Source organism: Eucalyptus grandis, chromosome 3, assembly GCF_016545825.1.
Source record: "Eucalyptus grandis isolate ANBG69807.140 chromosome 3, ASM1654582v1, whole genome shotgun sequence".
In the NCBI taxonomy this organism is placed as follows: Eukaryota; Viridiplantae; Streptophyta; class Magnoliopsida; order Myrtales; family Myrtaceae; genus Eucalyptus; species Eucalyptus grandis.
Window position 1 is genome coordinate 26,485,100 of NC_052614.1, and position 22,192 is coordinate 26,507,291.

The 22,192-nt window shown below is 42.4% G+C and overlaps 1 protein-coding gene and 3 long non-coding RNA genes across 4 annotated transcripts; 1 reads left to right on the top strand and 3 right to left on the bottom strand.

Annotated features, from left to right (window-relative positions):
* Window positions 1-332: 332 nt before the first annotated feature.
* LOC120291201 lies at window positions 333-3,258 on the bottom strand. The gene is made up of 2 exons (XR_005549113.1): window positions 2,242-3,258; window positions 333-1,963 (listed from the first exon to the last, which is right to left on the bottom strand). It is a non-coding gene; the product is annotated as an uncharacterized LOC120291201 (long non-coding RNA).
* A 2,627-nt stretch (window positions 3,259-5,885) lies between these two features.
* On the top strand, window positions 5,886-9,415 carry LOC120291767. Its single transcript, XM_039309496.1, has 5 exons — window positions 5,886-6,886; window positions 7,167-7,707; window positions 7,775-8,081; window positions 8,275-9,304; window positions 9,361-9,415. The coding sequence occupies exons 1-5, from the start codon at window positions 5,886-5,888 to the stop codon at window positions 9,413-9,415; spliced, it is 2,934 nt and encodes a 977-aa protein (XP_039165430.1).
* Window positions 9,416-17,449: 8,034 nt separating this feature from the next.
* LOC120292190 lies at window positions 17,450-18,259 on the bottom strand. The gene is made up of 2 exons (XR_005549954.1): window positions 18,186-18,259; window positions 17,450-17,915 (listed from the first exon to the last, which is right to left on the bottom strand). It is a non-coding gene; the product is annotated as an uncharacterized LOC120292190 (long non-coding RNA).
* A 2,663-nt stretch (window positions 18,260-20,922) lies between these two features.
* Window positions 20,923-21,953, bottom strand: LOC120292191. The gene is made up of 2 exons (XR_005549955.1): window positions 21,879-21,953; window positions 20,923-21,094 (listed from the first exon to the last, which is right to left on the bottom strand). It is a non-coding gene; the product is annotated as an uncharacterized LOC120292191 (long non-coding RNA).
* Between the last annotated feature and the right edge of the window lie 239 nt (window positions 21,954-22,192).

The following is a 22,192-nucleotide window of genomic DNA, read 5'->3' on the forward strand; positions in this document are numbered from 1 at the left end:
AGAACGATCCAAAACAAGTATCATAGCACATAAGATAGTACAAAGGACATGCATCATTCTAAAACTCCCCACTCTTATCAACGTGGATTTACTGAAAGTTTGTGGACGGTGCACTAACGTTGGCTTGACAATACCCTCGCATTTAAGTCTGGCTCCACCACCCACATATACAATACAACACAAGTAAGAGCAAAATCCCAGGCATTTCATTATCAACAATGCTTGAAAATTGTAAGAGATGATGCGGTAACGCAGGAGCTAAGGAACACAAATCAATGGACCTAGTTCCAAGCAGAATTGAAATCGGCACGACAACCTGGAGCTGAGGGACATGCAAATAGAAGATCCCAGCTTCTTCAAATAAACAGATTCAGAATCCACAAGATAACCCTCTTCTCCCACTTGTCATCCAAAGATATAAAAGTCGAGAGAGAGTCAAAACTACTTTCAAACTCAAAATTAAAGAGAGGGATTCTGAAAGGAGTCGGATACAAACATCAAACTTCTACTGATAGCTCCATCATCATAATTATGTGTCCCAAAGATGTTTCCAGAGATGAACGTTCAAGTAAATCTCCAGATGGTAAACATATGGCCTATATACATCTTCAGTCAGTCAACATTGTATTGTGCTTAACCAACCTGTAAAAAAAAAAAAAAAAACCACAGGCAAACAAAACCCAGCAACAAATTCAGGTCCTTAGGAGGCGAAGGAATTACACCAAAACCTCTTCATCAGAATGAAGATCTATAATTGTGACTGGCATCTTGGCTAGATCTCAATTTTACCACCTCTCTTGATTGCTGACAGCGCAAATGCTGTGGCCTTGCAAGGTAGCATCAATGAGAAGGAAAACAAGTACTGCTAACAAATAGTTAGAAATTGCCTCTTGAACAGAATTAGGGATAACAGATTTGATATGTCTACATAATCAAGGTAGGTACCGAACTTAAAACAAAACACTCACTATATAAAAGAACCAGGTTACTATAATGAACAAATTGAAGTGCTCAGCCATAGTAGAGATTGTCAATAGTTCCAGAAGCTGTGCACAAGTCAATACTTCCACATCTAATAGCATTAACAATAACCATGCTTGGTGAGGATTTCCCAGAGAGCCAATGATACAATGGCCGGTAGGAAACCGTATAGACAAGGAAGAAACATTACTCAGTATAGCTGGATGAAGTATCGACATTCTTGAAGATCACCTTCCTGATGTCTGGTGTACACTATTAAAAGGACCATCCACCCTCAACAACATCAGAAGATTGGGAGAAATGAGTAAGGCAAGTTTTGTGAAACATCTCCATCAGGTAAAAATCTTATATACATGACATGGGAATCAAGGCGATAGCAACCGGTTAACAAAGAAAAGACAATAGACCCATCTCATATCCAACTGAAGCAATTTCCCAAGAAGGTAATAATCTCAGCCATCTGCGATCAACCAGTCACTTCAAGTGAAATTACCATTAAGATAGCGCACCAAATGCCAACTGTCCAGCCAAAATAAGGCTGGCATTATCCTTACAGTGACTAAAATAACTGAAAGACTCCAGTAATAAGTAAATCTTCTGTGTCTTAATCAAATTCCATTGCTATTAAAGACAACTTAGAAACCTTATCCGTATAAAAGCAAGTTGTTTCCACGTTGTTTTGACTTGTTGATGGTGCGTCAAGATCAGAACTGAATAGAAAAACCTCGGTCTTAACAACCAATTGACCAAATTGAAATCACCATCATTTTGGTAGCCATAACATTGTGAAAATCTGTTGATCAATGGCAAGGGAACTTCAAAATTTCCTTCTTATTCACTGACACCAGAATCTTTTGCTCATAAGAAACACGAACTCTGGAAAACAAGAACCAGAACCATCAAGTCCTAAGATATGCAGCTGAAAGTCCACAGCAGGAGTCTTATTGCAGATGTCCTCCATCCTATTGTAAAAAGAAACGATCTCCAGAACAAAAACATTGTAATCAGAGCACTGTAGATTTTGCATAGGAATAGATACTGGTGCACAATCTAGTACTAATGCCCATGATGAACAGCATGCTAAACCCCAAGACAACTGGAAGCAGAGAAGCCTCAACCCACTCCCCTCAACAGAGCAACCTACCCATTGCAGCCGTTGGTGGGAAGCCCACATTTTCAAAACACAGTAGATCACCCCATTATGGTTTCAAACCCATCAAAGTCCCCAGTAAAAGCTTTTTATCAGGATCAAGCATGTACCTAGTAAGCTCGTGCCACAGACAGCCTTGAATATGGGAACAAGCAATACGTCTCTCTTCCATTTGTCTGGTGTACTAAAGCCTCAATAACGCATGACAAGGACACCACCCATAAACCAACCCAACCAAAGATAGATGTCAATAGATCATCGAACTTGGGAAAAGCTCAGTCATTCTAAGTAATAATTGACCAACCTCATCATATGTACTCATTCCTGACACAACCTCCTCAATCAAAGAGATCGCTCTGTGAAAAAAGAAGCACAGCCAGTGCATTGGATTATAAATGCAGAAACAGCTCTAAAACAACAAAAGGATTGATCAATCCATCAATTGATGATCAAAGGAGTGTAAACACTGAGGATGTCCATGACCACTCCTCAACAACCACTTAAAGCATAGAAATCACCTGGTAAATGAAAAGTTCCAACAAAAATTCTGTATCAAAAGAAACATATAAATCGTATAGGATGAAACCCTAAGCTAAGTAAATTGTATGAAGGTAGCGTAGCATTCGCAAATAAATTACACTTGCAATATCTCCATGATTTACCACCAATCACTTTAGTTAATGCAGCATGCATTACAAGGATAGAAACAATCCATAACTTTGAGGATCCCAAGCTTTCCAGATTCATAAACAATCCCTACAATGGAAGATAGTGAATGACTATTCATTTTCCAAAAACAACAAAAGGCAAGAGAAGCTCAAATAAATAAGAGCTTGTTAATTGAAATGTAAAAAGAACCATTACAGATTAAAGAAAGCCCACACCTAAACAAGAGAGGCTTGCAATACAAGGAAAATGAGGAATGCCTAATCATCTCACCATAAATGGAAAAAAGCAGAAGTGGAAAACAAACTTCATTAAAACCAATAACTGCCTAGAATCCACAAAGCAGCTGCTTGTCCAATTTCAAACAATCATCAACTCAGCCCTACAGAAGAACACAATAGATCACCACTTCTCAAACCCGGCAAAACTTAAACCTCTAGAGAGAACTCAACAATTTCTATCTCACTTTTGCTCCTCGAAGACAAGTCAACCGAAGACAAACTTAAATCAAAACTACAAAATGCCTAGAGATCTTCAAAATTCCAGTCCAGCGCCCATCCTGAATATGTGGTCAGAGACTATTTCAGAACTCGAGCAAACAAAAACTGCATAATAGATCACCACTTCTCCAAGAAATACAGATCAAAAGTTTCCAATCCAATTCCGAAGAGAAAGTACACTCTAAAATAACAAAGAACAACTATCATCATCTGTTAAAAAATAGATTTAAAATAAGAAAGATCAAGAATACCAATCCAGATAGTTATTTGAAATACATCATCAAAAAATAAAATTCTACCAAGATATGCCCAAGTAAAACCAATTCTGTCAAAACAAATTCACATGTCCCAATAACCAAAGAAAACCCACAATTCTTTAGATATTTATATGGCCATTGACTGAATCCAACTTGAACAATCTCTTGCACAGAAAGAACACGAAGTGACCTCTTGATCTGTACCAAAAGAAAAACACAAGTCGTGTACAAAGGAAGGCGAAGCAAAGTAGGTAATGCCAAGAGTGATCTCCATGATAGGGAAGAAGTGCATAACGCATACATCTTAATGATATCTACATGAATAACCAGAGATCCAATTAGCGATTGTGGCACACAAATAAGAATGAAGAGAAACGAGCTACTACTTTGTCCGGACCTTTCCGACAAGAAAGAACTCGACAGAAGAGCTTGTCCTATGAATTAATTCTTATGCAGCAAGAAAGAGCCATCACCGATCACGACACTCCATCGTGAAATTGACGAGTTAAAGGATTGCCTCGACCAAACTATGACCTGCAAAGGAAAGAAAACATTTGATTGTTCCACCTCAACTAGACGATAACCACCTTGACTAGAAGATAACGAAGTGGAAGACAAATTAGAAATTGATGCTGCATTGTAGACACTCCATGTTGAACTTGGCCACATGAAATATTGCCTTGACCAAACTCTGATCTGCGAAGGGAAGAGAACTAGATCTGATCTCTCAGATTAACTAAGAAATAACAGAAGTAAAGGAAGAGTTTCATTCAAACCAATTAACTGCCCAAAATCCGAAAACAGGAGCTCATCCAATTTCAAGCGATTATCAACTCAGCCCACGAAAAAAGCAACGAGATCACCAACACAAATCAAAAACTTTCAATCAGAAAAGAAGCCTAGAAGGTTGTCAAAATTTCAGTCCATCGTTTGTCCTGAAGAAAAAAGGCTTCTAAAGATCATCAGCTCAACCAAAGAGTGCAAGATCATTAGTCCTCTAAAAAGCCCAAATGTCATATTCTAGGTAACCGGCGACCCGGTTACCTGTATTAATTGTCCTCGACAACATCCTCGAGAGAAGAAAAAAATGATTGCTCCAGAAGAAAGAAGCCACCGCCAATTCACGGAATTAGTCTTTACTAATCAGCTCATAATACAATGGAAAGATCAATCAATAATGAATCTATCAACGATCAGAAGAGCGCAAACCCTAACAACGCCCACAACATGGGTTAGTCCCAGAGAGGCCAGGTGTAACCTTTGGAAAATAAGATAGCATAAACAGAATCAGACCAATTAAACAATCAATCAAAGAAACAAGAAGAAAAGCGAGAGGATCAAGAGCGCATTTTGGGAACAATGTCTCATCCAACTTCCCTTGCAGAGGGCTGGCGAGAGGGGAACACAATGCAAGATGAAACTGAAGGATGAGGACACACGAGAGGGACTATTTCTAGGAAGGAGACACTGGCCTTTGAACTTATAAGATGCGAATCTGGATTGGATACTGGATAGTGATCTGTTGTGGCGTGTAAAGACAGGTTTTATGAAGAATCTCCATGAGGTGAAAAACTTATATACGTTATAAGCGAATCAAGGCGATACCAACTGAATAACAAAGAAAAGAGTTAGACCAAAAACTCATATCCGATCAAGCAATTCCCGAGAAGGCAAGAACCTCATCCATCGTGACCAACCACTTGTTTCAAGTGAAATTACCAACAAGGGAGTGCACCAAATGCTATCCAACCACAAGGCGAGTAATATACTTAGAATAACTATGAAATAATCAAAAGACTCCTGCAATTAGCACATCTTCTCCATCTAAATCAAATTCCATGGCTATTAAAAACCAAAAAGGCTGTAGACCGACAAGGGGAAGGGGCCGAGTTCCCCTCCTCGCAAGGCTGTAGACCGACAAGCTGGCAAGTCGGGCCAGCAATCCCGACCCATAGGAGGATCTTCCTTGATAGGGGATGGCTCGAGCCGTGGCCCGAAATCTCGGCCTCTTCGGGAAGGTCAATCTCGGGGACGAAGTCGAGTTCGGGATCCATCTAAGAGGGCACCGAGCAAGCCAAGCTCCTCAAGGCCCCCCAAGCCCAATCGTGGGCCAATGTGGCGCGGTTGGCCGCAAAGGGCTACGAGTTATCCTATAGTCCTCCTGCTGCTGTTGAGGGGGAGAAAGCGGTGGTAAACCTGCCGGGAGAAGCGCTACAGGCTGCGGATCCCAAATGGAAGGAATTCTTGGTAGGTTATTTTATTGGGAGGAAACTTCCTTTTCAGCTGATTGAACATACTTTGAAAAATATGTGGGGGACAAAGCTAGTAGATATGCTGGCTGATGATCAAGGCTTCTACTATTTCCATATCCCGGACCCGGTGTTCCGAAGGAAGATCCTAGAGGAGAGATCGATCACCGTTGCTCGGATGCCCCTCATTTTGCAACAATGGAAACCTCTTATGGAGTTAAAGAAGGCTAAGCAAACCTCAGTTCCGGTGTGGATAAGACTCAAGAACCTCCCCCTTGACCTGTGGTCTGCACCGGCGATTAGTGCTATAGCCAGCTCCGTTGGCAACCCCCTTCATGTGGATCAACGAACCGAGAATACGAGGATGATTTCCTTTGCCAGAGTGTGTGTGGAGATCCAGGTAAATCGGCCGAGAATTTCGACGGTTGAAGTGAATGTTGATGGGGTCATTAGACCCATTGCTGTGGAATATGAATGGAGACCCCTTGAATGCTCCAAGTGTGGAGTTTTTGGACATAAATGCGATGCTGCCCCTCCCCCTGTTCGGCCTCTTCCGGCTCCTATGGCAAATGATCGGCCCCTTAACCAGCCTTCCGAGGACTCTGAAGCCCCGGAGCAGGGCTGGAAGCAGGTGACGAGAAAGAAGAAAAATGCTCAACAATCTTTGGAAGGGACGCCACCCAGGTCAGTCAGTCCGAGCGAAAGAGAGAGGTCTTTGAAGCTCAAAACTGCAGCTGTAGAGAAGAGGCTACCTGGTACATACGCACGCAGGCCCCCTAGGGGGTCGTTGATCATCTCGGAGCAGGTTCATACTGTTCCAACTACTTCAGTTGAAGATATCACCACTTCGGTGCCGGAAGACACTGCGGTGCCCCGACCGGAGATTGTAGGGAGTCCAGACATCTCTTTTTCGGAGGATGATCTCCTCTCCCCTGTTCCTTCACCGAAGGCATCTGTAGAGGACAAGAGGCCTGTTGAGACGCCGGAGCCTCCTCAAGACAAGCTGCTTGACATTGCCCCGGATCCTCCTTCAGCGGTTCAAGCAGCCCCGCCTTTTACTAGGCGTAGCACCTCTAGAAGGAGGTAATGCTCTTGCACTCTTCTATTGTATGTATATATATGTATATAGGTTGCTGGAATATTAGGGGGCTTGGTGCCCCTATTAAACAAGCAGAAGTGAGGAATTTTATCTTGACGAACCGGTTGGCTTTGATTGGGGTAGTTGAGACTAAAATTCCTCATAACCTCTTTAATGACATCTCTGGGAATTTGATTTCGAATTGGTGTTGGCGGGCTAATTCTGAGTACTCTAATCGGGGTAGGATTTGGGTTGGATGGGATCCTACCGTGGTTTCCTTTGAAGTTTTATCGGTCTCGGATCAGATGATTCTTGGGAAGCTTTGCTGGATGGAGACCGGAGTGGCCTGCTATGTCTCTTTATCTATGCCGAGCATTCTTTTTCTAATCGTCGTCCTCTTTGGGAGGATTTGGTGGAGAGAAGTTATTTCTTGCAGGATATGCCTTGGCTTGTTTTGGGAGACTTTAATGCTATAAAGGATCCTTCTGACAGACTGGGTGGCTCGGACCATTGGTTGCCGTGCTTCGATGAATTTCGACAATGTCTGGATCAGGCGGAGCTAGATGACCTTCGTTATGTGGGGTTTAGATATACTTGGTCCGCCTCTTCAGGGCCCTCTCGAAAGATGAGAAAGATTGATAGAGTACTGGTAAACCCTTGTTGGAGCCAGGTTTTTTCCTTTTCGGAAGCGTCCTTCCTTGCGCCTGGGATTTCTGACCACTCACCTATGGTGGTTAAAGTGGTGAACCCGATCCTCCGGAAAAGGCCGTTCAAGTTCTTCGACTTTTGGATGCAGCACCCGGATTTTGACTCAATTGTGAAGCAAGTTTGGGAGAATCCGGGATATGGAGTGCCTATGTTTAGGCTTGGTGCGCAAACTAAAAATCTTGAAGGGTCGACTCAAGCAGTTGAATAGAGATTCCTTCGCCAACATCTCCGGAAGGACTTCTGATGCGAGGGAAGCTTTAAAGCAAACTCAAGTTGGCCTCCTTAATGACCCCACCAGCATGGTCCTTGCGGACCTGGAGAAGGTGCAGCGGCGTACTTTAGTGGAGCTTAGGTCTCACGAAGAGTCGTTCTTTAAGCAGAAAGCTCGTATAAGATGGCTCAAGGAAGGTGACCGGAACACAAAGTTCTTTTACCAATATGTCAATAAGAGACAACTAAGAAACAGAATCCTCTCTGTGGTAGATTACTCAGGTAACCAAATTACTGAGCCTCTACTGGTACAACGGCATTTTGTGGAGCATTTTCGTGATCTCCTTCTACCAAGGATGGAGCTTAACACCCCTCAAGTATCGGAAATTCGGGAGGTTATCCGCTCTCAGCTGAATGATGACTAGATTACCTCGCTTGCTCGTCCTGTGACTGATCTTGAGATTCGAGATACCAGGACCGGATGGCTTCACGGTTGAGTTCTTCAAGGAGAATTGGGATACGGTGGGTCAGCTGGTCACGGAAGCTGTGAAGGACTTTTTCACATCGGGGAGGCTTCTCAAAGAAATCAATAACACCATTTTGGTCATGGTTCCGAAGGTTCCCAATGCGACTACCGTTGATGACTACAGGCCTATTGCTTGTTGCAACACGGTCTACAAGATTATTACCAAAGTGTTGGCGAATAGGGTTGCAGCAGTACTAAAAGACCTGGTTAATCCGGCTCAGAGTGCCTTCGTAAAGGGACGACGAATCAGAGATAATATTCTATTGATGCAGGAACTTTTCTCAAAGTTCCATGTCGAACCCTATTCTCCAAAGTGTGCTATTAAAGTCGACTTCAGAAAGGCGTATGATACCGTGGATTGGCAGTTTCTCGAGAGTGTACTTCTTGCTTTTCGATTTCCTGATCATTTGGTTCACCTCATCATGAACTGTGTGAGGACTCCTCGGTTTTCCATCGCGCTGAATGGGGAATTACATGGTTTCTTCCCTAGTGGGCGAGGCTTACGTCAGGGAGACCCCATCTCTCCCTACTTATTCACGTTGGTTATGGAGGTGCTCTCTGGGATTCTTGGGAGATGCTCGCTACAGCCGAATTTCAGATTCTACTGGAGATGTAAGTCTACGTGCCTCTCGCACTTGTTCTTCGCGGATGACGTATTCCTATTTTGCGAGGGCCACCTGCCATCCGTGAAGCTTCTTAGGGATGGTCTCCATATGTTTTCTTCTTGGAGCGGACTCTTCCCAAACCCAAGGAAAAGCGAGGTGTTCATCTCGGGAGGCTTACCAACTTTAAAAAATCAAATCCTACTGGAGCTTGGCTTTGTTGAGGGTAACCTTCCAGTCCGTTATCTTGGGGTTCCAATCATTACATCGAGGCCCCGGAAGGCAGATTGTGTTGAGCTTGTGAGACGCATCACCTCCAGGGTGCAATCCTGGACTCATCGGTTCCTTTCTTTTGCTGGCCGACTACAGCTGATCAGGTCAGTCCTCCATGCCATTCAGGCTTTTTGGGCGAGTGTCTTTATTCTTCCTGCAGCTGTACTGGACCAAATAGAGCGGATTCTCAGACAATTCCTTTGGAAGGGACCTGAGTTGGGCAGGGGGGGTGCCAAAGTCTCCTGGGAAGATGTATGCCTTCCTAAAATGGAGGGAGGTCTTGGAGATTGCGTGAGTGCAATAAGGCGGCCATGCTCAAGCATATCTGGAATTTATTTTCAGATAAAGAATCGTTATGGTGTAAGTGGATCCACTCGACCTTCTTAAAAACCAAGAACTTCTGGGTAGTTAAAAAGCCAACCTGTTGTTCTTGGGCGTGGAAGAAAATCTTACAACTCAGGACAGATTGTCGGCTTCACTTCCACTGGAGGTTAGGCGATGGCTTATCAACGTCACTCTGGTTCGATAATTGGCATCCCAGGGGTCCTTTGAATTTATATTTCACGGATCCCCTCATCTATAGCTCCGGTCTCTCTAGGCAGGCTTTGGTTGCCGATCTCTTCTCGGAGGATGGACGAGCTATCAGATCAGAGATTGAGTCTTGGGGTTCGCCACTTCCTTCCTTGTCTGGAACCCAAGATCGGTTACTTGGAGAGAGGACTCGACGGGCTTGTTCTCGGTGGCCTCGGCTTGGGAGACCTTAAGGAGGAAGAAGGCCGAGTCAATTGGCATTGCTTCATTTGGAGTAATGCCATCCCGCCTCGCTACCAACCGAACTGTGGCTCATCACCAAGAGAAGGTTACCTACTCGCCTCTTCTCATGTCTTATGGTAGAATTGATGCCGCCATTTCTGCCCTTTTGCAACGAGGTGCCCGATTCAATCAATCATCTCTTTTTGGTTGTCGCATTACCTCGAGTATTGCCTTTTTTTGGGCTACTAGATGCAATCTCCCCTGGACCAATAGGACCTGGGAAGAGACTCTCAGTTGGGCCATTACCTTGCTCGGCGGCAAGGAGTTTTATAAGTGTGTTGCCCGGTTCTCCTTTGGGGCGCTGTGTCACATCATTTGGAGAAACAGGAACAATATTCTTTTCAGAGGGGAGCCGTTATCTATTTCGGCCATGAAGAAGCACCTCCTCAAGGTTGTTAAGGATAAGGCCCTTACCTTTAAGAATGTAGAGGACTCTCACAGGAACAGGCGAATACAACGCTCGTGGGATGTGGATCTCATTATCTTTGCCTCATATGATCATAGGCTGACCTAGGCTTTTCAGTGGTTGTTTTGGTTTTTTGCCAGGCTTGTTTGCCGTTGGCTTTCTGTTGGTCGTTTTGTTGCTTGTCCGCGGCTTCCTTTCACTCTCAATGAGCGTGTTCATTTTGAGTGTTAGCTTTCGGAGCCGTGTTGTTTGTACAGTTTGACCCCTATCAATATATTGCTTACTATTACCAAAAAAAAAAAAAAAAAAAAAGATACTATGTCCATATAAAAAGCAATTTGTCTCCACGTTGACCAACTTACGACGGTGGATTGTGATCGAGTTGGATAAAATCTCGAGTCTCAACAACCATCTTCACCAAGTTGAATTCACAATCATCTTAAAGCTGGTGAAAGGTAGCGAGGAGCTGTTGATCAATGGCAAGGGAACTTCAAAATTTCATTTATATTCACCCACACTAAAAATTTTGTTAATAAGAGAAAATAACTCGGAAAATGAGAGCCGAAGCATCAAGTCATACGGTATGCAGCTGAAAGTGCAATCAGGATTCCTACAGAAGAATGGGTAGACAAACGAGCTAGAACATGTGCGGACCTTTCCAGACATGAAAGAACTCTGAAAGAAGAACTTGTCCCACGAATTAATGCTTATGCAACAAGAATGAACCATTACCGATCGCAGATACTCCTTATCAAAATTGACGAGGTAAACTATTGGCTCGACCAAGCTCGACTCGCGAAAGAAAGAGAACATCCGATCGTTCCACCTTAACTAGAAGATAACGAAGTGGAAGACAGATTAGGGGTTGATGTGTATGAGCAAGAAAGAACATCACTTATCCCGGACACTCCATATCAATCTTGGCCAGGTATAGTATTGCCTTGACCGAACTCGATCGTGGAGTCGATCTTTCGGGTTAACTCGAAAATAACAAAAGTAGTAAAAGACAAGTTCCATTCAAAACAATAACTGCCTAAAATCCAAGCAGAACAGCTCATTAAATTTCAAACAATTCTCATCTCACCCTCCGAAAACGCAATAGATCACCACCGTCAAAATCCGGAATACTTTGGAACGGTAAAAGAAGCCTAGAAGGTTGTCAAAATTTCAATTTCAATCATTTGTCATACTTCTAGATCATCAGCTCAACCACAAACAGTGTAAGATCGATCATTAGTCCTCCAAAAGCCCAAATGTGGCATTCTATGTAACCAACTGACTAGTTGCATCGTATTCATTTTCCACTTGGACATCATCCTCGGAAAATGATCACTCCAAGAAGAAAGAAGAAACTGCCAATTCAGGGAATAGTGAATACCAGAATGAGCTCATAATGCAATTGAACTTGTAAAGATCAATCGATGATGAATTGATCAGCGATCAGAGGAGCGCAGACCCTAACGATGCCCACAACATGCCAGAGTCCCAGAAAGGCCAGGTGTAACCTTCGGAAAATAACAGTGTTAAAAAAATCAGACTGATTTCAAAATCAATCAAGAAAAATAAAGAAAAAAGAAAGGTCAGAACGCGTTTTCCAGGAACAATGTCTCCTCTCGAAGAGTAGTTCGGAAAGGGTGTCGGCTCGGTGAGGAATGCATGCACAATCATAGATGCACGATGAGCCTGAAGGATGAGGACATGAGGGAGGAACAATTTCTAGGAAGGAGACACCAACAAGCTGATCCAGATTGGATAATGATCTGTTGTGGCGCGTACACCTTGCAAAGAAAGAACCATCACAGTTATACGTCAACCAAACACTGACCTCCGGAGGAATGAGAATCGGGTTTTGCATTAATTGGAAAATTAGGGGATTGGAGAACAAATTTACATTCAAACTGATAATTGCCTCGAGAGACGATAGAGCTTATCCAATTTCGGACAATCATCGCCATGCAGCGAGATCACCACTTGTCAAGTCTAGCAAAAAACTCCGACTTGTGAGAGGATCCGGGCTAGACGATAATCAACCCCCAAAGTTAAAAAACAAAAAAAAAACTGAAGAATAATTCCCAATACAGACCAACAAATTTCGGCCTATTGCCCGAAAGACTACCGGTTCACCATCTCAACCGAAAAGAGGCAGCAAAAGGATCATCGGTCCTCCAAGAAGCCCAACATCTAGTTTTATGAAACAAACGAACAAAGTGTCATAGTATTCTTTCGTTCTTGCCATCGTCGGAAAAATAGTTCACTCCGAGGGGAAACAAACCACCGCAAATTCACCAAATACCGAATCTAGAAACGAGATCATAAAACAATTTTACGAAAAGTGGGTTCTTTAAAGAATCGAGTAGGAGCTAAACCAAACACTTCCCTTAACAATGTCTCCCCATGAGACTGAAGGATGAGGACATGAGGGAGCCACAATTTCTAGGAAGGAGACACCGGCAAGCGGATCCGTATTGGATAATGATCTGTTGTGGCACGTACGCCTTGCAAAGAAAGAACCATCACAGATCATATGTCAACCAAACACTGACCTCCAGAGGAACGAGAATCAGGTTTTGGAGGAACGAGAATCAGGTTTTGCATTAATTGGAAAATTAGGGGATTGGAGAACAAATTTCCATTCAAACCGATAACTGCCTTGAGAGACGATAGAGTTTATCCAATTTCAGACAATGATCAGCTCGCACCAAATCACTGCTTGTCAAGTCTAGCAAAACTCCAACCTGTGAGAGGATCCGGGCTAGATGATAATTAACCCCCAAAGTTTAAAAAAACCGAAGAACAAGTTCCAATCAAGAACAGCAAATTTCAACCTATCGCCCGAAAGACTACTTTGGTTCATCATCTCAACCGAAAAGAGACGGCAAAAGGATCATCATTCTCCAAAAGCCCAACATCTAGTTTTATGAAACAAACCGGCCGATGTCATGGTATTTATTCGTTCTTACCATCCTTCGAAAAATAGTTCACTCCGAGGGAAAGAAACCACTGCGAATTCACCATAATTACAAAATCTAGAAGCGAGATCATTAAAAAATTGTACAGAAAGTGGTTTCTTTAAATGATCAGAGGAGGAGCTAAACCAAACACTTCCCATAACGATGTTTCCTGATGAGACTGAAGGATGAGGACATGAGGGAGGGACAATTTCTAGGAAGGAGACACCAGCAAGTGGATCCAGATTGGATAATGATCTGTTGTGGCGCGTACACCTTGCAATGAAAGAACCATCATAGATCATATGTCAACCAAATGCTATGCTGACCTCCTGAGGAATGAGAATTGGGTTTTGCATTAATTGGAAAATTATGGGATTGGAGAACAAATTTCCATTCAAACCGACGAGAGATGATAGAGCTTCTCCAATTTCGGACAATCATCGACATGCGGCAAATCACCACTTGTCAAGTCCAGCAAAACTCCAACCTGTCGGGACTAGACCGGCAAATTTCAGCCTATTGCCTGAAAGACTACTTTCATCGTCTCAACCAAGAAAAAAGAAGCAGCAAAAAGATCATCGGTCTTCCAAAAAGCTGTGTTTTATGAAACAAGCTGTTCATCGTCCTTGACATCCTCAAACAAACAATTTCGCTCCAAGGGGAAAGGATCTACTGCGGATTCACCAAATAACAAAATCCAGAAGCAGCTCGTGAAACAATTGTACAGAAAGATCGATCGGTCATTGTATTAATAAAGGGTCAAAGGAGGAGCTAAACGAAACGCTCCCATTACGGCATCCTCAAGAGATATGATCCAAGAGGAAGGAAAGAAGCCGCGCACTGCCCATTGACCGAACAACACGATTCCAGAATGAGCTCGTCAAAACGACGCATAATGCAAAGATCAATCGATCGGTCAATGAATCGCTAAGCGATCAAAGGGACGACGCGTAAACCAATAGGCAAGGTAGACCGAGCCGAACCCTGAAAAATCTCCGCATCAACAGTCAAATCGGGATCGCTACTTCTCCTCCTCTCTGGAAGATGACGATATCGCCAGACGCTGACAGAGATCGTAGGCCAAGCGAAACCCTCAAGAATCTCCACACAACAGGGATGTGGGTGGGTCTCTGCAACCAGATGATGCTTCCACAAAATCAAGACCGAGATAGCGATCAGAACCCCATCAACAATCAATCAATCGAGAAACGGAATTAGAAAAGGGAGACGGGCCGACGGAGAAAGCTCTCAATCGAGAAGACGAACGATATTGCCAGATGCCACTGCAGGCATTAAAGGACTTGGCAAATAAATTTGAAACAAATTTAAACAGTTGGATCTTTTTATGATAAGATTAAATATCAGGATGAAATTATGCACTCATTAGAAGGTTGAAATTTATTCTACTACTTAGCCTTTAGTGGGAACAACATTTTTTGGATAATTCAACCACACGAATGACTCGATGGCAAAGAAAGAAAAGGTCAAGTAAATCGACTCGTTCTTGATAGAGTAAGAATTATGGGGAGAATGAGGGGTGAATCCATGTAGAGGGATTGTGTGAGCTCGTGGCCAAGTAACGTTTGATTCCAAAACACAAGCAATATACAACTAATTTGTCAGGCGAGTAATATCAACTGGAACTTCAATATAAAGAGAATCCACAAGAGAGCTTCTACGGACGGCAACAAACCAATTGAAAGTAGAAACGAATAATCTGCCATGATGTTGGTGAATATCTGCAATCAGTTTCTCATCTCACAGGGGTAAGCTAGAAGCATCTGACAAGCCAAACTGCCATCCATGTGTGCCACCAGCAAAGCAACAACTAGAGTTAGCCTTGAAACAGGACTCAATAGGAGTTTCATCCAGTGAAGTTCACAGAAAAAGATGAGAGGACGACATTATCAGAGAGAAAAGAGAGAGACTTGAACTGGCACCCAAAATTAACCAATTATACCAAAAATACCCCAGAAGCAGCAAAAAGTAGCCACATATGACCAACCTAACCAACAACAAGACTTAGCATTGGACACAAGACTCAATTGTAGTAATTGTAGTTTTATCCAGTGAGGTTTGTAGACCAAGATAGAGAGCATGACATCATCAAACAGAGATACTTGAACTGGCACCCAACATAAACCACTTGATCATGAGATAAGTACCAAAAGAGTGACTTAACAAAATAGTGTGATCATACGAAAAATACCCCAGGAGAAGCAAAAAGCAAAAGCTTGCTAACTGAAATACACTACAACACAAACCAGGTCGAATTCAGAATGATCTGCAACAAAAGAACTCCAACTCACAACATGAGAGAACTATATGTTCATCGCATCTCCTCTAATCCTTAAAAATAAAACAATCAGACAATCCCTGTAGAAAGATCCAGAACTTGCTCATCACTCCGATCCAAAAAGGAAAATGACAATTCAGTAGCTCAACTAAACATAATTGCATTAAATAACAACCTCCTGCCTTCCCAACTCAAGAACTTGGATTCTCTAACAGTTTTGATTACACGGTCCTTAGTTGGATTGCTCTAAACCGGAACAAGCACCCTTGGAAAACTGAGTAAGTCCATACAGCATGGAAGCCACAAAATTAGTATGATCAGAGGGAGACTTTGAACCTTAATAACTTTGATAAGCTTTCTATCCAAAATCAGAGCCTTCGCCAACATTGTTCTGGACATAGACCCAACCAGATGCTTCAAAATTCATCCCTTCAAAGAAAATACCAAAGCAAATGAAACTGATCATAAGGCAACCGTCTAGTATCTCCAATTACAAGTAAGATGACTTCGAACAACCCTTGTAGAGCCGATGAGAAAGAGATATGGTAAATATCTGGTTCACAGATCATCATTCGCAAAGGATCACGATGCAATTGGACATGTATAAGTTCATAGCCCTAAACAGGTTTGCTTTATTAAATTTAGATCATATAAACGAAGCAGAAGTTCACCCGTCGTACATTAGGGTATCATAAGAGATCAGAAGGGGTCCATGCTCGCTAGACATGTTAAAACCTCAAACCAAAGCTTATTCACTGCAGGATTGTTGTCTGCCCCTTCAGTTTCACCGATTTAAAAATAACTACAAAATTTGACAAACATGGCAACCAAGCACCAAGTGTCTGCTCCTCCCAGCTTGACCAGCCATGTCTGCTGACAGCATACATGAAATGACACAGCTTTGTGAAGAATAAGAAATGAGAGAATCAGCAGAAAGGAGAGAACCGGTCCGAGGGCAAGCAATGCCAAGGAATGATGATATGTCCATATGGCTGTCCGGTCAACATCCCCATGTGAGACCTGATCACATATGCCAATCATGCAAACAGGCAAAAGCACAGCATAGTTCATCTTTTCAGAATGAGATGCTAACAGTTTGCAATGGAGTATCACTTGGGCCCTTGCAGAAAAGCCTTTATTGTCCCATGGATCCACGAGAACCTAAAATATTCACAATTTAGGCCCCAAGGTGGCACCCTACACACTAAAAACAACCCATCTCACATACAAAAACCCTCACTTGTAAACTGTCCCCAACAATGACGGTGCCAGAAGAAAGTATTATAGAAGGGGAGAATATCGGCTAAGCAAAAATCCATACAGATATCTTATTGCAACTAAGCAGACTTAGTACTCTCCTTTTGCAAGTATGTCCAACAGAGGCCATCCAATGACAATCCACAATCTTTTGTCAAATTTCAAACCCTCAAAGCATAAGTCGAGCTTGTTCTCGCACACCTATCATAGCATGGCCAAAATATTAATTGATTAAGGATTCATCCATGTACACATATAGAGTGAAGACATCAAAGGAACCAAATCCAAGAAGGGGAGCTTATCCAATTTCAAACAAAGCGCGGACTCCGCAATTCATCAACTTAGCCATACAGAAAAAGCTGAATTGTCATCTTTCCACTCCAAGGGAATCAACTGAGGAATGACATTCAACAAAGTGCCTACGCAGCAGGAGTTTATCAAAATTTCAGCTCTTCAACTGGTCCTCGAGATGATCAAGGACACTGTCCATACACCAACCCAACCGAAGATAGATGTGAATAGATCGTCAAACTCAAGAAAAGCTCAGTCATTCTAAGTAATAATTGACCAACCTCATCATATATACCAGTCCTTAGAATCCACAAAATGGCTGTTTATCCAATTTCAAACAATCATCAACTCACCCTACAGAAGAAGGCAATAGATCACACCACTTCTCAACATGGAAAAGATTCCAGTAGAGGAATTAGAACTCGATAATAATTATCTCACTGCTCCTGAAGAAAATCAACTGAAGACAAACTTAAATCAAAACTACAAGATGCCTATAAATCCTCAAAATTCGCTCATCCTGAAGATGCAATCAGAGAAGACTACTTCAGAACTCAAGAAAACAAAGACTGCATAATAGATCACCTCTCCTCCAAGAAGCCCAATCACCTTCTTCTATGTTAACTCACCAGCTTCTATGTATTTGTCATTCTTAGACGACATGCTCGGATGAAGAGATTGCTACAAGAGGAAAGATGCAACTGCCAATACACCAAAATCCATAATCATTTTGATAAACAATTTAAATGGATCAATCTATTGATGAACCATCCGAGAACATTGCTTTATAAGTGAAAACATTCCATGCTATACTTTTGGTAAAATTTTGGCAGAAGGTAAATGCTACCACATAAAACAATGTAAAAAATAAATACTTTTTGGAAAAGAACCTAGCCTGCAAGTTCCCACTAACATAGGGAAAAAAGAGGCAATATGTCACATAAAAGTAACATCTCAGCATAGGAAATTACCATGCAGACAACATCAATCTGGTGCGAGCTGACGATTGTATGATCATCAGTCCTCAAAAAGCCCAAACATCCGTGTTTTATGAAACAAGCTGACTGGAGTCATCGCATTCACGTCCTGGACATCCTCAGATAAACACTTTCGCTCCATGTAGAAAAGAAGCCACTGCGGATTCACCAAATAACAAAAATCCAGAGGCAGCTCGTGAAACAATTGTACAGAAAGTGAGTTTGATAGAGGATCAGAGGAGGAGCTAGACCAAACACTTCCTATAATGACATCTCCTGATGAGATTGAAGGATGAGAACATGAGGGAGGGACTACTTCTAGCAAGGAGACACCGGCAAGTGGATCTGTATTGGATACTGATCTGTTGTGGCATGTACACCTTGCAAAGAAAGAACCATCACAGATCATACATCGACCATACACAGACCTCCGAAGGAATGAGAATTGGGTTTCGCATTAATCGCAAAATTATGGGACTGGAGAACGAATTTCAATCAAACCGATAACTGCCTCCAGAGGCGATAGAGCTTATCCAACTTCAGACAATCATCAGCTCGCACCAGATCACCACTTAGTTGAGTCTAGCAAAACTCCGACCTGTGAGAGGATCAGGACTACACAATAATCAACCCCCAAAGATAAAAAAACCAAAGAACAAAATTCCAATGAAGACCAGCAAATTTCAGCCTATTGCCTGAAAGACTACTAGTTCATCATCTCAACCAAGAGAAAAAGACAGCAGCCAAAGGATCATCAGTCCTCCAAAAAGCCCAAACATCCGTGTTATATGAAACATGCTAACCGGTGTCGTCGTATTCATCGTCCTCGACATCCCAAGACAAACAGTTTCGCTCCATGGGGAAAAGAAGCCACTGCAGATTAACCAAATAACAAAAATCCAGTAGCGGCTCGTGAAACAATTGTACAGAAAGTGGGTTTGATAAAGGATCAGAGGAGGAGCTAAACCCAACACTTTCCATAATGACGTCTCCCAATGAGATTGAAGGATGAGAACACGAGGGGGGGACTATTTCTAGGAAGGAGACACTGGCAAGCGGATCTGGATTGGATAGTGATCTGTTGTGGTGCTTACACCTTGCAAAGAAAGAACCATGACAGATCATACATCGACAAAACAGACCTCCGAAGGAATGAGAATCGGGTTTCGCATTCATCGGAAAATTATGGGAGTGGAGAACAAATTTCATTCAAACCAATAACTGCCAAGAGAGACAGAGCTTATCCAATTTCAGACAATCGTCAGCTCGCACCAGATCACCACTTGTCGAGTCTTGCAAAACTCCGACCTGTGAGAGGATCAGGACTAGATGATAATCAACCCCAAAAATAGAAAACCGAAGAACAAATTCCAATCAAGACCACCAAATTTCAGCCTATCGCATGAAAGACTACTTTCATCATCTCAGCCAAAAAGATGAAAGCAAAATGATCATCAATGCTCCAAAAAAACGAAACACCCGTGTTTTAGTATTCATCGTCCTTGACATCCTCAGACAAGCAATTTCGCCCTGAGGGGGAAAGAAGCCAACTGCAAATTCACCAAATAACAGAAAGATCGATAGGTTATTGTATCAACAAAGGGTCAAAGGAGGAGTTAAACCAAGCACTTCCCATGAGGACATCCTCTGACATCAAGAAATATGATCCAAGAGGAAAGAAGCCACACTCCCAATTCACCGAACAACAAGAATCCAGAATGATCTGGTCAAAACAACAGCGCAAAGTTCAATCGATCGGTCGATGAATCACTAAGCAACCAAAGGACAAGAGGTAAATTGAATAATTCCGATAACCAATAAGCATCGTAGGCCAAGCGAGAAACCCTCAAGAATCTCCGCAACAGGGGTGGGTCTCTGCAACCAGATAACGCCTCACAAAATCAAGACCGAGATAACAATGAATCAAGAAACGGAAACCAAAAGGAGAAAGAGCAGTTTCGCTCTAAGGGAAAGAAGCCCCTGCGGATTCACCAAATAAGAAAATCCAGAAACAGCTCGTGACAGAAAGATCAACCGGTCAGAAAAGGAGCGCTAAACCAAACACTTGCTGCGACAGCATCCTCATATGAAAGAAAGAAGCCACACTGCCAATTCACCGAACAACGAGAATCCAGAATGAGCTGGTCAAAACAACAACCCAAAGTTTAATCGATCGGTCAATGAATCACTAAGCAATCGAAGGGACGAGGCATAAACCAAAGAATCCAATAACCAAATAGGAACCGTAGGCGAGCCAAGCCCTCAAAAATCTCCGCAACATTGAGTCTTCTGCAACCAAATGCTTCACAAAATCAGCCCGAGAAAGCAATCAATCCCGATCAAGAAACAGAAACCAAAAAGGAGAAAGGCCGATGGAGAACGCTCGATCGGGATAATCGCTACTTCTTCTCTCTGGAAGAAGATGATATCGCCAGACGCCAATAAAGATTGTAGGGCAAGCGAAACCCTCAAGAATCTCTGCAATATAGGGTGGACCTCTGCAACCAGATGATGCTTCCCAAAATCAAGACAAAGAAAGCAATTTGCCCCATCAACAATCAATCAATCAAGAAACAGAAAACAAAAACGAAGAAGGGCCGACGGAGAACGCTCAGAAAACAAAGATAATAAAGTAAGAGTTTTGGAGAGAATGGGGGGTGAATCTATGTAGAGGGATTGTGCGAGCTCATGTTTGATTCCAACACACAAGCAATATAAAACTAATTCGTCAGGCAAGTAGTATCAACTGGAACTTCAATATAAAGAGAATCACCAAGAGAGCTTCTACGGACTGCAACAAACCAATTGAAAGTAGAAATGAATAATCTGCCATGATGTTGGTGAATATCTGCAATCAGTTTCTCATCTCTCGAGTATAATCTAGAAGCATCTGACAAGCCAAACTGCCATCCATGTGTGCCACCAGCAAAGCAACAACTAGAATTAGCCTAGAAACAGGACTCAATAGGAGTTTTATCCAATGAAGCTCACAGAAAAAGATGAGAGGACAATATTATCAAAAAGAGAGACATGAACTGGCACCCAAAATTAACCAATTATACCAAAAATACCCCCAGAAGAAGCCAAAAGTAGCCACATATGACCAACCAAACCAACAACGAGACTTAGCCTTGGACACAAGACTCAACTGTAGTAATTGTAAATTTATCCAGTGAGGTTTGTAGATGAAGATAGAGAGCACGACATCATCAAAGAGAGATACTTGAACTGGAACCCAAAAAAACTACTTATATGAAAAATACCCCAGGAGAAGCAAAAAGCAAAAGCTTGCTAAGTCAAATACACTACAACACAAACCAGGTCGAATTCAGAATGATCTGCAACAAAAGGACTCCAACTCACAACATGAGAGAACTCTATGTTCATCGCATCTCCTCTAATCCTTGAAAATAAAACAATCAGACAATCCCTGTAGAAAGATCCAGAACCAGCTCTCATCACTCCGATCTAAAAAGGAAAACAACAATTCAGTAGCTCAACTAAACATAATTGCATTAAATAACAACCTCCTGCCTTCCCAAATCAAGAACTTGGATTCTCTAACAGTTTTGATTACACGGTCCTCAGTTGGATCGCTCTAAACTGGAACAAGCACCCGTGGAAAACTGAATAAGTCCATACAGCATGGAAGCCACAAAATTAGTATGATCAGAGGAGACTTTGAACCTTAATAACTTTGATAAGCTTTCTATCCAAAATCAGAGCCTTCGCCAACATTGTTCTGGACATAGACCCAACCAGATGCTTTAAAATTCATCCCTTCAAAGAAAATACCAAAGCAAATAAACCTGATCATGAGGCAACCGTCAAGTATCTCCAATTACAAGGAAGATGACTTCGAACAACCCTTGTAGAGCCGATGAGAAAGAGATACGGTAAATATCTGGTCGACAGATCATCATTCGCAAAGGATCACGATGCAATTGGACATGTATAAGTTCATAGCCCTAAACAGGTTTGCTTTATGAAATTTAGATCAT